Genomic DNA, 17,664 nt, shown 5'->3' with positions numbered 1-17,664 from the left:
CAGTGCTACTGTTTGGACTGAGCTTTAGTGTACGTGTTATCCTGAGGGATGGTACATTTAGGTGGACCTGTCACTGTGCTCAGTGAGTCACACATACAGTACACGCTCCTGTCACACTGTGGGCTGGCCTGGCAGTGCCTGGCTGACACCCTGTCACATTGACCCAACTGAAACACTTCCATGTCCAGTTCAGTTCAGTGCTGAACCACCTCTTCATCCTCTCCCCAGTAAAATATCCCCCCAACACATTTTGATTTAGCAGGCATAGCAGACAGATAGTATTAGAAAGAAAACACATCAATGATAGCCCCCATATCTTATATTTTTAATCAAATTGATTAGCCATATTGGTATTCAGAAGTCTAGTCAATTCTGTTTTATCTAGCTAGGCGTACGCTTTTATAAACAAGTAGCCCGTCAAGCCCGCTGCTGACCGCGTGCTCCGAGCCAGAGAGGCAGGCAGGCGGGAGGGCTGGTGCGGCCCAGTCTGGAGAGAGAGGGCTTGTGGGTAGTGTGTTTGTGTATGTTTATGTACGTGGCAGGCCCGGGAGGACTGGTGTAGACTGAGCCATGTGGGGGCTGTGTGCTGTGAGCTGGACTCCTAACACATCGAGGTGGGTGTTACATACATCCAACCATGGCCACATTGATTTTCTCAGCTGATGCCTCCACAGAGCGATCCACAGGCTGGATGGATGCACTACAAAGATATGCAAATGGGGCATTCGATAAACTGACAGGCAGAGATCTTTTTCAGACGGCCCGCTGTACTGGTGGGTCGGTAGTTCTAAAAAGAGGCGTAAACAGATAAGTACCTGGTAATGGACACACAGACACGTGTATGCACACATACCTGGCAGCTTGCTGTGCGGTGGGACTAAAGAAGCCTGTTTCAATAATTCCACATTGAAATGAAGCCCCTTAGTGAACTAGGCTACGGAATGTGAATGTAGAGTAGCATCAACTTAAATATAAAAATACTCACACACAGTATATTAAATCAAGGATATTGTTAGCATTCAATTTCTACAGCAGATATAATTTGTGTATATATAACATTGCAGTGTGTGTATTCACATTCAGTCTGCTTTATTTGTCAGATATTCAACAAAAGCAGCTGGGTGTTGATCATATTTAATACATGTGTGAATGTAAGAATGGTGCTGTCTTGTTAAGCACAGTGGGCTGTGTTGTGTGGCTGTATGTGTGTGTGTGTGTGTGTGTGTGTGTGTGTGTGTGTGTGTGTGTGTGTGTGTGTGTGTGTGTGTGTCTGTGTCTGTGTCTGTGTGTGTGTGTGTGTGTGTGTGTGTGTGTGTGAGTGTGTGTGTGTGTGTGTGTGTGTGTGTGTCTGTGTGTGTGTCTGTGTTGTACCTGGTAATTAAAGGGAGTTTGTGGCAAAAGCCAGACATCGGGAGAGATGAGCTATGAACAAAAGAGCTGTGACAGTTTCGGGTTATGTGATTTTTATGTCCCTTTTTTGCCAAATGAAAAATCAATACATTTTTTCCGGGTTATACATATTCAGAGTGCCCGCCATGCTTCCTCCCTGATGGGGAGTGGGGAGAGGGGGGGGGGGGCTACTCGCCTGTCACAACTGTACCATCGCATTTTCCGACCCACTGGTGAATACTTCAGAGTTGATGTGATTGCCCTTCATGACAGCGGTGATGCATTTTTCCTATCCCCCCTCCCTCTGGATCCTGCTTAGCTAGCCCCCTTCAATAGTCTAGAAATAGGCAAAGCTATTGTGGTGTGAGATGACGGAAAAGAGGGATGCATTAAGAAACGGGTTGATTTTAAAAGACAGGAAGGGGTGTGTGTGTGTGTGTGTGTGCGTGCGTGCGTGTGTGTGAGAGAGGTGGGTGACAGGGAGAGTGGGGGGTTAGTCAAGTGAGAGTGTTTGTGTCTATGCTGTCTTTGTGCAGGACAGATCTCCCCCAGGCATGGGAGAGGAGAGACTTGAGAGCAGTAGTGTGTCCAGTGATGTCTTTGCCTCCTGCCCAGGCTTTTAGCCCATCGCCTGCCAGGGAAAAGCACAGTCTGCATCCTCCTTTGTCCATAATATGTGTATAGGCGAGGCTACCGTCATACAGGACACAGTGTAATGGCCGGTCAGAGCTGTTTGCGTGTGTGTATTCTGTCTGTATACGTGTGTGTGTAGAGGTTAGCTGGAGAGAGTGATCCCTGAATGCTCAGTCCCTGTGCAGGCACATTAACCTACATCCCCCGCTCCTCTCCTCCTCTCCTCCACGAAAACACAAAAGAGAAGAGAAATAGAACACCACTCTCCACAGATGTATTTATAATGTGTCTAAGTATCAATAATACAAGCAATAATTATACTAATTAGTACTAATTCCTATGAGATAGTTACTTAAGGGAAAATACTTCATGCTATTTTTTAAATTGGCATATGCTGTGTGTAGTATACTGCCCAATTAGATAGTCATATGTGGTTTTATGTGAGCTCTATTTTGAAGGGAGAGGAGCTATTTCATCACGATTGATGTCCTGTTTACAGCTCCCTACTTATTGGACATGCAGAGCATCCATTGCATTAGACATGTCATGTTTGCGATGCGGTGTCACATCAGGTATTGAAACAAAGTGATGTCTATTTAGAATAACAGGATATTCCGGTGGCATGTGTAAATTAGATTTCCCCCTATTAGACGCTGCTGCCGTTGCGGACAGATAAAATAATTTTCTCTGTGTGACCCTCGGTGACCTGAATAAGGGCTGAATGTCCACTGAAATGACCAGTGACTTTGAAAGGCTAGGGGGATCAAATTAAGTGTTGCTTGGAAGGCTTAGGGGGGTTGGCCGGGCATGGCAGGGGGGTTAGGAGGGGAGTGCTGGAAGAGAGAGAGAGGGGATGGGGCCCACTGGTATTGTTCTAAGGCAGTGTGAGCTATCCCTGCTGTTTGTGATTAACTTGCTGTTTAAAGTTTTTTAGCTATTAGCTGCCCTAACCCCGAACCCCCTTTACCCCTCCTCCTCCACCTGCTCCTCCTGCACCTCCCCCCACTGCCCCCAGCCCATGGAGACACAAAGTATTCATTCACATTTAGATGGTGAGGTCACGGCAGGGCCAGTGGGGAGAGAGTGTCATGTCCTCCCTTAGACAGGTCAGGAATCTAGCACGTAACTCAGTCCCACACCGCCAGAGAGACACCGCAGCCCTTTAAACCAAGGTACTCTTCTTTCCTTCCTAAATGTGAGGAGCGTATATGTATGTGTGTGTATGTGTGTGTGAGAGAGGGGTTTGAGAGACTGAAAGAGCATTAGAAATACAAGACACTCCTCTTTGAATGTGTGTGGTGTGTGTTGTGGTGTGTATGGCTAGTGGAGTGTTGGGCAGTCAGTCGGTCAGCTTGTGCAGTGTGTTGGTGTGACGCTAAGTCTCAGAGCGCTTGAGTCAGACACTGTGTTTATGGTAACAAGGGAATCACCCAATCCTCACCACATGTTTGACTTGCTTCATTTCCGTTTGTATCTTGTATTTACAATTACTTTGGAAGTTTCCTGTCGACATCCACTAAGTATGAAACATGATTAAATACACATTTGAGTATTTTTTTAATAACAAATTCTGCATTTATCACTTGTATATTTTTTATATCCCTTTTATATATATCTTTGTTTATATCGTATGTTGATATCAGCAGTTTGTTGGACTGTTTGAATGGCGGTGTAGTTGATGTGTGGTACTGTGGTTGTATCATATGTTGTGGTTGACTATTATTACTAAGTGATGGCCCATACCTCTCTAACCTCTCGCCTCTCTGGTTAGGGAGTGGGCCGTGTTTTACTCAGTCGTGGTTTTCTGACAGCTAGCTCATCAGGGAGGGCATGGGGAGGGGTCTGGGCCGGGGCAAGGATACTTTTTGGGAGGGGTGGTAGTGTTTTCCTTGTGTTGTGGTTTAAGGGAGTGAGGAGGGGGGCTTGCATATGGGGCAGAGAGGTGCTGATATGAGGAACGGACAATGCATGAAAGCCCCCAGCATGGGGCCTGTGTCCCATTGTCCCATGGTACCCTCCTGTCACTTTCATTTGACACCCCCCAGCCCGGAGTCAGGCCAGCTTTGATATGGGGATGGGGTGCAAGGGTTGATGGGGAGCAGGGGTGATTTTAAAAGAAAGAGGTAGAGGAGAAAGATAGTCTGTGAGGTGTGAAATAAGATTGCTTTTTATCCGACAGCGCGGCATTAAAGAAAAGGAAGCTGTCCAGAGCTGGATAAAGTGGGGGAAGTGCACCCCTGATTTCCAGTTGAAGTGCTGTGACACCTGGTTAAAATGATAACAACAGCCTCAATAATCATAATGAGAGTAATGAGAGCTCCGACACACAGCCAGCTCCACACCACAGAGAAGCACCAGTGACTAGCACAGCTCAACCCCACTCCTGGTACTCTAAGACTGGGGAGAGGGAGAAGCACAGCTCAACCCCTGCTCCTGGTACTCTAAGACTGGGGAGAGGGAGAGGCACAGCTCAACCCCTGCTCCTGCTACTCTAAGACTGGGGAGAGGGAGAGGCACAGCTCAACCCCTGCTCCTGGTACTCTAAGACTGGGGAGAGGGAGAGGCACAGCTCAACCCCACTCCTGGTACTCTAAGACTGGGGAGAGGGAGAGGCACAGCTCAACCCCTGCTCCTGGTACTCTAAGACTGGGGAGAGGGAGAGGCACAGCTCAACCCCTGCTCCTGGTACTCTAAGACTGGGGAGAGGAGAACGGGATAGACAGGGGCAGGCAGAGGAGTCTGCCGTTGAGCATGAAAGGGAGACAGACAGACATGTAAAGAATGAGCAGGAATTCACTTGTGTGAGGAGCACTGGAGCCATTTGCAGCAGGTAGGTTTGATTATGTGTTAATAGAAAGGCTGTTAGTTTAGCATGTGTTAGTTTAGCATGTGTTAGTTTAGCATGTGTTCAGCTGCAACAGAGGATGGAGGAGGAGTTTGACTGGCTGATGTCTATGTACACTGTCTATATATATATATAATTCTTTCAGTCTCAGAAGGAGTACTGGAAAGTGCAGTGGTTACCATCCATTATTTATTAGTCCGTTTGTGCCTGTCAGTGGGATTAGTATTAGTGTAATCACTGTTCTTCTGGGGGAAGGAAGGCTGTTCGGCCTCATCTGAAGGTTATCGCACTGTCTTCCTCGTCTCATCATCACCGGCCGCTTCCTGCAGAGCATCTGCTTTGTACATCTCCACATATTTTTTTCTCCTTTTTTCTTCCCTGTGTCTGTTGCTCTCTCTCTCCTCATCCACCCACCCCCCATTAATGTGTGTGAGTACCTCGCTCTCTCCCGGCTTGTATAGGGTGACACCTATGGGTCTGCTTAAGCCCCTGCACTTACAGGCAGGCAAGGGAAGAGCGAGGGATGGAGAGCAGCAGCCGCTTGTGGTTGTGCGTGTGCGCACACAAATGTATGTGGGAGCGTGTGTTTGTGCCAGAGGGAAATAGATGCTTCCGTTTGTCTTTTTCATCTCCATGTCACACCATTTCACCTGGCTGCTGTGTCTGTGATGCCTTCTGCAGACAGAGAGCTGGTAGGATGGAGTGACTGTGGACTGTCTCCGTGGTCATGCAGTGGAGGGCTGATATTTTTATGGGTGTAATCTGTGTGTCTGCAGTGGAGGGCTGATATTTTTATGGGTGTAATCCGTGTGTCTGCAGCGGAGGGCTGATATTTTTATGGGTGTAATCCGTGTGTCTGCAGCGGAGGGCTGATATTTTTATGGGTGTAATCTGTGTGTCTGCAGCGGAGTGCTGATATTTTTATGGGTGTAATCCGTGTGTCTGCAGCGGAGGGCTGATATTTTTATGGGTGTAATCCGTGTGTCTGCAGCGGAGGGCTGATATTTTTATGGGTGTAATCCGTGTGTCTGCAGCGGAGGGCTGATATTTTTATGGGTGTAATCCGTGTGTCTGCAGCGGAGGGCTGATATTTTTATGGGTGTAATCTGTGTGTCTGCAGTGGAGGGCTGATATTTTTATGGGTGTAATCCGTGTGTCTGCAGCGGAGGGCTGATATTTTTATGGGTGTAATCCGTGTGTCTGCAGCGGAGGGCTGATATTTTTATGGGTGTAATCCGTGTGTCTGCAGTGGAGGGCTGATATTTTTATGGGTGTAATCCGTGTGTCTGCAGCGGAGGGCTGATATTTTTATGGGTGTAATCTGTGTGTCTGCAGCGGAGGGCTGATATTTTTATGGGTGTAATCCGTGTGTCTGCAGTGGAGGGCTGATATTTTTATGGGTGTAATCCGTGTGTCTGCAGCGGAGGGCTGATATTTTTATGGGTGTAATCCGTGTGTCTGCAGCGGAGGGCTGATATTTTTATGGGTGTAATCTGTGTGTCTGCAGCGGAGGGCTGATATTTTTATGGGTGTAATCCGTGTGTCTGCAGCAGAGGGCTGATATTTTTATGGGTGTAATCTGTGTGTCTGCAGCGGAGGGCTGATATTTTTATGGGTGTAATCTGTGTGTCTGCAGCGGAGGGCTGATATTTTTATGGGTGTAATCTGTGTGTCTGCAGCGGAGGGCTGATATTTTTATGGGTGTAATCCGTGTGTCTGCAGCAGAGGGCTGATATTTTTATGGGTGTAATCTGTGTGTCTGCAGCGGAGGGCTGATATTTTTATGGGTGTAATCCGTGTGTCTGCAGCGGAGGGCTGATATTTTTATGGGTGTAATCCGTGTGTCTGCAGTGGAGGGCTGATATTTTTATGGGTGTAATCTGTGTGTCTGCAGCGGAGGGCTGATATTTTTATGGGTGTTCTGTCTGCAGCGGAGGGCTGATATTTTTATCCGTGTGTCTGCAGCGGAGGGCTGATATTTTTCTGGGTGTAATCCGTGTGTCTGCAGCGGAGGCTTATTCAGCCTGATTAGATTAACAGAACAGTTTGATATCGCTGTATGAGGAGGGTTAATGAAGACAATTCATTAGACGACAACCTCCAGGCTATTGTCCTTTACATTTCAACGATTGAGGTTAGAAAGGGCCTATTGTCATAGCTCTGAGTGTTTCTCCCCGTCTATTTCCAGTCCTAATCTATGAGTCCGTTTTACTGGCTCTTCCATTTGCATCCTACTCTTAGGCCACTTGTGACCTTTCATTAATTATGGCTGGATCCGGCTTTAATCATTGTGCAATACCGTTGGAGATGAGATGAGGAATAGACACAGTCATCTGCCACTTAAAGATGTACTGCCGCTCGTGGATTTAAATGTCTGCATCTCTACATTCATTTATGGGGGGTTACTGTGCGGGTGTGTGGCGGAAGTGTCATACATCTTGATTAAAAACCAAAATGAAGAAGTGTGAGCGAAAGGGGGCAGGCAGGCAGCAGAGGCTGGGGGGAGTTCTCTCTGCCATGTCCCACTAGAGATCCGTCTGGAGGATGCTGAGGTGACAGCTGATGTATTCAGTTAGGTTGAATAGAGTTAAAATCTGGACTGTGGATCAATGCAATGTTCCTGAAAAATCATGTTGAAGTGTGGAGGTGTGGAATTAGACACACTGTGAGAGTAGGACAGCTCAGAATGACATGCAGACCATTTTAAAGGTGTACAATTTACCTGGGGATTATTTTGTAATCTGAGCACTTGGCGGCTGTATGGTATTCTAATTCTCCGGGAGTTGTGTGGATTTGTGCAGGCTGGAGTTAGATGGGATTTTGGGGCTAGGCTGCGGCTCTCCTCTGGTTTACCAGGCAACGGTTTAGGACCGCCTCTCCAGCACAGGATGGGCTACGCTGGACGGAACCTGCAGGTTGTCTTGGAAACATAATAGAAACATGGTCAATAATAAAATAATGAAAAAATGTATTTATGGAAGTGGGATCTGGGGATCACTTAAATGTGCTTTTTACTGGGAGCCAGTTATCCCTGTTAAATACCTTCATTTATACACAGGATCCCCGTCTGCTGCTAGCAGTAATGTCTAACAACATAATCCATACACCAATCATTCTGTTGTGAGGAGAGGGGCTTCTTACTTTGGGAAACAGTCAGAAACGCCTGGATATTGCTCTTGCCTCATGACACAGAGATGTTTTCTGTTGAGTTAAAGCTTTGTCAATGACAATCTCCTCAATGCTGTAGTTATTATCATACCTGGTATAATTATAGTTATTGCAATTATGATGCATGCTTGTATGGTATCTTCAGTTTACAGTAAGAAGCACTTCTCGGGCCTCTAAATCCATCCTTTTGTTAATTCAGTGAGAAGATCGCACATTTCTATTCTATTATTGAGCTATATATTATTGCTGTCTTTAGTGAGTGTGTTTCTCTTGGTGCATCAGTGATTAGGATAGCAGAACTCCAATAGCACATTATCATTGCAATTTCAGCCCGATCTAAATGTGTAATCACTTTACACACGCTGTCATGTGTCTCTCGTCATATAGCTTTCATTTCTCTTTCATTTACATGTGAATATGGAAGCACAGGAAATATCTATTTACCATGAGAACTGAAGGAGATTGAAATGTTTGAAGTACTTCACGGATTGCCAGTCATGAATGGATAGAGATAATACCATACCGTGCTGGTAGTGAAATGTACATCTTTGATTTGATTCAAAATGTTCTATCCAGAAACCATTTTTAGAGGCTATTTGTGCTAGTGAAGTTTGATGGGACTTTGGGTCTGTGTTTCGGTCCAGGTTACATAGTTGGTAACTACAGTATAGGGGTGTAAGTGCTGTAGTAGATCATATGAGGCCATAAAAGTCGTGTACGTAGAGGCTTGTCTAGTGGTGAGCTCAGATCAGATGTGTGTTGACTGCAGGGCTGAATATGTGAACAGAATATTTCAGTGGCTGTTGTTGTAGCATTGTCAATATATCAATAGACTGTAGAGTAGAGACCTGAGAGTGGAAGCATTTTCGAAAGAACATTTAAGTACATTTGCTGAGAATTAGCTGACTTGTGTAGTAACTGATAGGCCTTATTGACTGCGGCCCAGTTTACTGTTGTCAAATCAATGCTGTTGCGTGCTAGTCGCACTACTTTTAAACAAACTTAACAGGCTGAGGGGCTGCTCGGGGGGCACTGGAGAGAAATAAAGAAGATTGATGCCCTTTTTATTATCAGTTTTCTGCCATATTTTCCTCTCTGCGTTACTTACAGATGGCATTATCAGATATCCATTGTTTGGAGTTGCTTTTAAATGGGCTGATATATTGAGCTGAGGCTTTTAAGGTCATTACAGGGGATTTCTGTATTTGACTTGGTAGAAAAATCTAATGAATTGCCGGTCTGAAAGTTTTAAATATTTATGATTTTTTTATTTCGCAGTAGCGAGGAAGTAGAGGTGAAATGAGCCCTGTATTTGTAAGTAGCCTAGCAGACTGCAGCTGGGGACAGTAAATGCATGTGGAGAGAGAGAAAGTGAGTGAGAAAGAGAAGGAGAGAAAGAGAAAGAGGGAGAGAGAGAGAGAGAGAGAGATGTCTTTCTCTAGAAACACGCTCCTCACACAATTATTTTTCCTGTCTACATACTTCAAACCGCTTTGGAAAATGTGTGTATGTCTCTACCACATGTGTGCGGTTTTCTGCAGTTTTATGTCCACATTAAAGAGAGGAAGCCATAAAGATATTTGTGTCATGGTCTTGAATAAATGAAGAACTATAACTTTGGGGCTTGTATAAAAAATCATGATGGTTATTATTATTATTATTATTATATTTTCAAATGAACTGTAATTATCTTCTAAATGTGTTCATATTAGTGTGGATACAGCAGAGAAAATAGATGATACAATATAATACATTTCCTCTCTCTGTTTTGATTAACAAAAATGATTTTACTAATTGTATTGTTTTAATGAAAATAAATGGCAAAATGCACTCATGGTGATCAAGCAGCACAGGGCAGAACGCAGATCCCGCCCTCTTTGTCTGGTAACCTTTTAACTGCGTGTCAGCGAATGTAATTGTTGTAAGCTCCTATAGAAAAAAAATGCGGCTGTCTCTTTAAGTGCTTCCACCAATTCTGATGGCGTGTTGATTTACATATCCCATCCTCTCCTCCCCCTTCAGGAGAGCTGAGCGAGGATGTGGAGGCTGCCAGTGAGACCACCACAGAACAGGAGGACCAAACCAAAGACAGAGAAGGTGGGGGGGAGAAGGAGCTCACCAAAGGGACAGGTAAGGCCTATATTTACACTACACACATTTAGGCAACACTGCCCTCAGGGATCATGTGCTATTGCACCTGATTTGTTCTCAACAGAAGGCCTTTTCTCTCAAATAATTATACAGATTCTACACAAATGTCAGAGTCCCTTTAATATTGCTCTGTTACAAATCCACAAATCAGTTTGTAGTGTTTCTTTTTAAAGGAGGCCTTTCTGTTTCTTACTGTAGGAGGGAGACAGGTCGCCTCTCATCAAATCCTATCTGATGAATTAGGCCGAATTGTCAATTGAGCTAATCTGGTCAGGTGACTCATGTTTTGTCAGTTGTCAGTGGATTTTATGGAGAGGGGCCTGGGCGCATAATTCAAGGCTGACCACGTGTGTGTGCCAATATGACGGACATGACTCCCTCCTGCACTGCACTGATCGTGTGTGACAGAAACACACACCTGTGTTAAATGTTATCAGATAGGGATATTTCTCTCCATGGACTTTCAGATGCCAGGTGCAGGTGTTGTGTTCCATGGAGAGGTGGGGCTTGAGCTGAGGCGAGACATTAGTGTTCGGGCCTATTCTAACCTGAGGCCTACTGTTACCTGCAGATTAAAGGGCTGTGTTTTGGTGAGAGTCCATGATTGTTTGTTGTAGGTTTTTAGGGTGAATCCTATCAACTTTTTATGTGATTAGTTTACATCAGCGTGCATTAGAAAGGGTTTATCTGATTTCTGCTGCTAGTCGAGGTCAGCAGGTCCAGGCTGAATGTGTGTGGGTGTATGAGTGTGAGGAGGAGGTTCACAGACAGGAAGTGTTTGTGACTGCCCCCCACTGCTTGGCTCCCCTGGCCACATGTTCACGTCAGAGCATAGCTAGGGTTTGTGTCAAGCCCTGTTGGGAGTCTGGCCTGGATATCCAATCACAGCACTCCTAGACCAGGGATTTTCTAAACTTCCTTTTTAGAATTAGTTACAAGTTATAGTAATAATAGTTAGGTAACAATCTAGTAATAGTTACAGTAATAGTCATTAGTAATAGCAGTATACTATATAGGGCTGTATTTTCGACTGACGTTGGTTTTTGTTTTTCAGCCCTAACGCCAGGTTCGGCAATTTACCTTTCTTATATCAGTTCGTTTGGGCTCAGATGGGCAGGGTGGAAATATTTGAGGCGTGTCCTTAAAAACATGATCCAAAGTAGTGATTTCAGTACTGGTAGGGATATTTAAGACCAACCAAAAAGCTGGTTTTAGCGGTAACGCAGTTGCTTATGGCATGAACTTTGACAGCTAAAACACAGTCTATCCAGCCGTGACGCACACTGCCCATATGCACACGGAACAAGAGTAGCCTAATGTGCTTTTGGTGCCTTTAGAAACTATTTCATGGCCTTACCCTCCTGTCAATTAGGCTTTTTTTTGTCCTGCCCTATGCAATTGCGAAGTAGTCAAGTCTGCAGATAAAGGGTTTGTCTCCTGAGACCGCTTGGAAATGAATCTTAATCCACCAAATCTTTACTAAAATATCAAGTTTGAGAGGAGTAAAACAGTGAGCTGACATTCACTTTTTATCTATGCATTGTAGGCAGACCCACATTATAGCCATGCAGGTCCTGTTTTGGATGTGCATAAAACCCTCCGTTTCCTACCTTGTTTTATTATTATATGCCCGCGGGGAGAAATGATGGTGCCTGTAAGTGTGACATAGCCTATTTAAAACAAGTTTGTTGTTTTGTTTAGAATTTGATTCAAATTATTTGTTCTTTTTTAGGCCTTATAAATAATGAATTGAATCTTGCTTATTGACAATGTTTGGCATGTCCATGCTCAGCCATAATGCAATTTACACTAGGCCTAGCTCCTATATCAGTGGGAATGCTGTTGAAGACATGCAATTACTTAAAACAATGTGGCCTGCAAATGGGTTCAAGTTGTATTTAGCAAAGTTAGGTCTACATTTTGTTATTTCATTTCTGTAAGCCATTTAACAAACTATAATGGACTAACATTGGAATTGGAGTTGATTCCAAGGAAATACATAAAAGACTGTAAATACAAAACTTGCAGCAACCACATTTTTCACCAGGGAGCACGTTCTGATTGGCCAGTGAGGGGCCAAGCCTTCGACACACCCACAACTTGTTTATTCATCAAAACCCAGCCCTTTCGCACCAACGCCAGCAAGTGTGCCTATAATTGTGATAGTGAAAATAGCAAAAATAGTTCTGATACACCCCTGAACCTATAGCGCTACCGCCTTAGGTTTACCATTGTGTTAGGTTTGTTAATAAAAGAGAGCTCATAGAGCGTTGAGGCCTGAGGTGCTTTCCCATTGGTTCTTGGTGGGGTGTGTGGAGCGTTGAGGCCTGAGGTGCTTTCCCATTGGTTCTTGGTGGGGTGTGTGGAGCGTTGACACACCTTTTTGAGACAGATACTGTGTAAATATCCATCTAAACACTGTTGGCTGGTGGCCTACTGCTCCACATGTATGAAGCATGCTTGTCCATTTAACACACAGTATGCTGGAGTACTGTGGAACAGTATAATACAGCATGCTTGTCCATTTAACACACAGTATGCTGGAGTACTGTGGAACTGTATAATATAGCATGCTTGTCCATTTAACACACAGTATGCTGGAGTACTGTGGAACAGTATAATACAGCATGCTTGTCCATTTAACACACAGTATGCTGGAGTACTGTGGAACAGTATAATACAGCATGCTTGTCCATTTAACACACAGTATGCTGGGTTTGAGTTTTTACTGTTATGAAGTAGAAAAGGGAATAAGTATTATCAGTAATTAGTTTTGATCTAGCTATTTGTTTCATGTTGTCAGACAAGGATGGAAGCGAGTAGGGGGATTTCTTGTAATCTCCTCCCATCCAATAGACAGAGTTGTGGTAATGAAAGCCAACATCACAGACTAGCAGGCAGAGTGAGAGATGGCATTTTAACTAGACCAGCTCCATCCCTGGACCTGGGGGATGGTTAGAGTTCTGATGTCTTCATTTACATTAGTGAGGTTAAAAGCTGGAAAACAATCCAGACCCATCTTTGTAAAAAGGTCTTTGATATTCTAACTTTTATTTTAAATGAGTTGTTTGTGCTCTTTGAAAGGGTGACGCTCCTCTTTGATGGGAGAAATAATGATATGCATGCCTGCCTGAAAAATGGCTAAAAGTACATTTTAACACATCAAAATATAGCACTTTAAAAAGCATTAAAATGAGCCAAGCGATTAATAATTCACTCATACCTGTGGTGCTCAGGAAGAGTCCTCGCATTAGCATTCCTGCTTTTTGAAAGGCATGCCATTTGATACAAGCATATTCAATTCCTTTCCTCCCCTCTGTCAGTCACTAATCACCAAATAAGTGTGTTTCTGTGTTTTCACAAAGGAAAGATGTGCTTTTGCATATGAAAAATGTACAGCTTCCCAGCAGCTTATTAGAACCGCTTAGTTAAAAATAGCGTGTGCATTAGGAAACCAGGTCCTGGTTTCTGTTTGATGTCAGTGAAGAGGTGGGTGGGTGGAGAAGGTGGAGGGATGGAGGGATGGGGGGACGGCTGTGTTGTCAGCTGAGAAAGGGAGGAGGGATGGGGGGAGCGCTAGTTTAATGGAAGGTGGGGGACGCTTTTTCTCCTCTATGTTTGTATGATTGATGGACACAGTGCCTATACAGAGACCCTGTGTTGTCAGTGAAGAGGTGGGTGGGTGGAGAAGGTGGAGGGGTGGAGGGATGGGGGGGACGGCTGTGTTGTCAGCTGAGAAAGGAGACGGGAGCGCTAGTTTAATGGAAGGTCGCTTTTTCTCCTCTATGTTTGTATGATTGATGGACACAGTGCCTATACAGAGACCCTCTGTAACCCTGTACGAACAACGTTACAGAGGAACACAGAATGCATTCGGTAAACAGAGGCATGTGCTTGTTGCGGCTGATGATTGTCTCAGGGTGTCTGAGAAGGCAGACAACACACCGATGCTGTTTGTTGGACTAGACTGTGAGGGACTGAGCTAACCTGTGTTTTAAAGGACTGTCTGAAAAGTGATCCGTCTCCCGCTGTCTGATGGCGTGCCGCTCTCCCAAGGCCCGTCGTTAGAACTATTAAAGTGCTCCGTCTCCCGCTGTCTGATGGCGTGCCGCTCTCCCAAGGCCCGTCGTTAGAACTATTGAAGTGTTTCGTCTCCCGCTGTCTGATGGCGTGCCGCTCTCCCAAGGCCCGTCGTTAGAACTATTGAAGTGTTTAGTCTCCCGCTGTCTGATGGCGTGCCGCTCTCCCAAGGCCCGTGTCTGTTAGAACTATTGAAGTGTTTCATCTCCCGCTGTCTGATGGCGTGCCGCTCTCCCAAGGCCCGTCGTTAGAACTATTGAAGTGTTTCGCCTCCCGCTGTCTGATGGCGTGCCGCTCTCCCAAGGCCCGTCGTTAGAACTATTGAAGTGTTTCGTCTCCCGCTGTCTGATGGCGTGCCGCTCTCCCAAGGCCCGTCGTTAGAACTATTGAAGTGTTTCGTCTCATCCTTGTCATACAACCATTGGAACTTGGTGTGGAGACGTTGTTCCCTTTACAAGTGACAGTCACTATCAGGCAGGCGGCATTAGCGGAGGCAGAAGAAAGGTGTCTTCCCTTTTAAAGCTACTGTCAATCTTATTTCCCTTTTTAGTGCCACAGCGCTTCAAAATTCATTAAAGCCATTTAGAAATGCATGTGTATTCTGCATGTCTTCTCCTGCTGAAAGATTTCTACAATATGCCGCTCACACAGGTGAACACACACACCAGACTTTGTAATTATTTTCCATGAGAGAGGGATGACATACATCCACAATTTTAGTTTGTACATTGAATTCATTACTTATTTAAACAATAAAGTGAATGTTGGCAGAAGCTGCGATTTAGCCAACTTCCCCAATAAGCTATCCAGGGGTCGTTTCTAATGCGGCCAATGAAATATTTATAAATGGCCAGCCCCGAGCCTTGCTCCTTGCTCCTTCTATTCATGCCTTGTTCACCTAGCTGAGGCAGCATTAGTGAAATGGAGGGGTTCTGCTCCGGAAGGCAAGGGGAGCTGTACCTAGATTAGAGCAGGACAGTATTAATGCAGGAGCTGAATACACAGGGATGGAGGTAGGAGAAAGGTAGAGGAGGAGGGGAGAGGATGGGGGGGGGGGCAGAAAGAGGAAAGAGGGATTGTTAATACACTTAAGGGCTAGGAGGAATGGCCACAATATGATTTGACATGCTTAACATAAATGTATGGGAAGGGTTTGTATTGAGGTGGCCTATATGGAGAAATGGGAGGGAGTGGTGCAGTGTGTGTGTGTGGGGAGGGAGAGGGGGTTGCAATCTTCTGCAATTGAGGTTTATGAATAATTCCTCTCATACCCCCTTCCTGACTTTCAAATGATGGGAGCTGGAGCGAGGGAGGGGGAAATGATATTACAGCGCGGGGTCATCCGCATTCTGTCACCGGCAGAGCACCCAACCAAATTGGTCCCATCTCTTTTCCCTTAAATATTTACTTTTACCTATGAATCTCTGTGATTGGATGAGTGTGGAGGAGCCCAGTGCTGTGAGTGTGTGTATGGTTGTGAGTGTGTGTATGGTTGTGAGTGTGTGTGCTTGCTTGCATGCTTGTTTATGTATGTATGCATGTGTGGGTTTGTTTGTATGTGTAGATTTGTGTCTGTGTGTGTGAGTGTGAGTGAAGGGAAATTAGACGACGGATGCATCTCTGTCAGTGCAGTGAACATTAGCAACCCCTGGATGCAGAGGAGTGATACTGCAGGCTGAACATATAATGGCCTGTGCGCTCTGGTCTTGGGAGTGGTGTGTGGCTCACACTGGAACGCACACATATGGGGATGTGGTAGCTTTCACCTCTAGTTTAGTAATAGTCTCATGAGTTGTCAGAAATGCTGTGCTGGCCAGTAGGGTAAGGTTAGCAATGGACAGTGCTCATTATTTTTTATATCTCATATTTTCATATTTTTGAACAGTTCAGCCTAAGGAATGTATTATACCAATGGTCTCCCTTGAGTTCTAATAATGTGCAACTGTTATCCCATGAAGTCAGAGGAGAGCAGATTTGTCTTTTTTTACATATTCATATCATGTCCTTTGAGTGCTTGTCACCCCTCAAATTATAATTCCTTTTGTCTTTGAAGATTATAGACCATAAATTGTCCTTGTTTGTGAGCCAACTCCCTGAAAGATCTGTGTTTGAGTTTTATTGCTATAGTGTGGTGGGCCAGCCATGTTGCTGCTGCTACCGCCTCTGTGCCGGCCTGGTGAGCGGGGAGGAGTGTCCTTTAAAGGTGGACGCCATGTCAGCCGGCTGCTCAGTGGCCTGAAGATTAATAACGCGGACACTAATTACTATCTCCTTTTAATTTCTTCATTTGAAATGTGTCTTTGTTGCAGTCATGCCTGTAGGCCTATATAAACCACTCTCTTCTTTTCCCATGCAGTGTGGAGCTGGTTTTTCATTTAATAAAAGTCAGGGTTATCCACCAAGGATACTGAGGAATGATGAGCCTCAATATTAGAGTCGCTTTGGCGTGAGGCTTTGGTTGTAATTTTCTTTATTTGAAATTAATTGATACAGAGTAATTACCTGAGAAATATGAGGTGAAGTGGAATATAGCCCGTTGTCGCTCAGGGCTCTAACATGGCCTGTAGATTAAAAAAGACAGGCAGAAAGGGGAGGGGAAAAGAGAGATCATATTCAGTTATTGTTAGCATATGCATTAAAAGTGAATGACTTGTAGCACTGGGGAGTTGAACCTGCTTCTCCATATTAATGGTTAAATTGCTGAGGGACCAGAGGCGAGTGAAGAGCAGAGGGACATGGGGAGAGAGAGCTTCAGTAATTTGGCCCTGTGAAGTGTGGAGTGGGAGGAGGGTTAGTGGGGAGGGGGTGAGGAGGAGACGGGATAGAGGGAGTTCCAGTACAGTAGATGGCTGTGAGTCTGTCCCTGAATGATCAGGCCATTGTGGGAAGGGATTGTGAGAGGGGTGGTTATGGGTAGGAAGAGGCTGGTATCAGGCAGTAGGGCCATATGGCCTGGCTCCATCGGAGCCTAAACTGTGGCTTATGTTTTTACGACCGGAGGCTTCTGGGTTCCGAGGCAGAGCTGGGTCTGCAGACAGGATAGGGCCAGTCGGTAGGAGGGGAGGAGACTGAGGAGCTAGTGACCACATGCATCCTTTTCCCTGGCCTCCTGAGGGACAGTATCCATACTGAAGGTCAGGCTTCTTCAGCCAGTGGTGAGGGAAGAGGGCACCATCAGACCTACCATCCCAGACCCAGACACCCGCCACAGGAAATCATTCTCTCCCTCCTCTCTTCTCTCCTCTCCTCTCCTCTCCTCTCCTCTCCTCTCCTCTCCTCTCCTCTCCTCTCCTCTCCTCTCCTCTCCTCTCCTCTCCTCTCCTCTCCTCTCCTCTCCTCTCCTCTCCTCTCCTCTCCTCTCCATCCTGTTAGCTCCAACTCGTGGAATATCCCTTCCC

General features: G+C 45.3%; 1 protein-coding gene across 4 annotated transcripts in view; it reads left to right on the top strand.

The window, feature by feature from the left end:
* The window catches only part of LOC112263699 (zinc finger homeobox protein 3-like), a 110,652-nt gene that overhangs the window by 68,622 nt on the left and 24,366 nt on the right, over nucleotides 1-17,664 (top strand). For all 4 annotated transcript variants that reach the window (XM_042321047.1, XM_042321046.1, XM_042321045.1 and 1 more), the window contains one exon: nucleotides 10,058-10,165. In XM_042321047.1, the coding sequence (XP_042176981.1) occupies nucleotides 10,058-10,165 (108 nt within the window). The remainder of the gene's footprint in view (nucleotides 1-10,057; nucleotides 10,166-17,664) is intronic.

The sequence above is a fragment of the Oncorhynchus tshawytscha genome, linkage group LG04, assembly GCF_018296145.1.
Source record: "Oncorhynchus tshawytscha isolate Ot180627B linkage group LG04, Otsh_v2.0, whole genome shotgun sequence".
Classification (NCBI taxonomy): Eukaryota; Metazoa; Chordata; class Actinopteri; order Salmoniformes; family Salmonidae; genus Oncorhynchus; species Oncorhynchus tshawytscha.
This window is presented reverse-complemented; position numbering and strand designations above follow the sequence as displayed.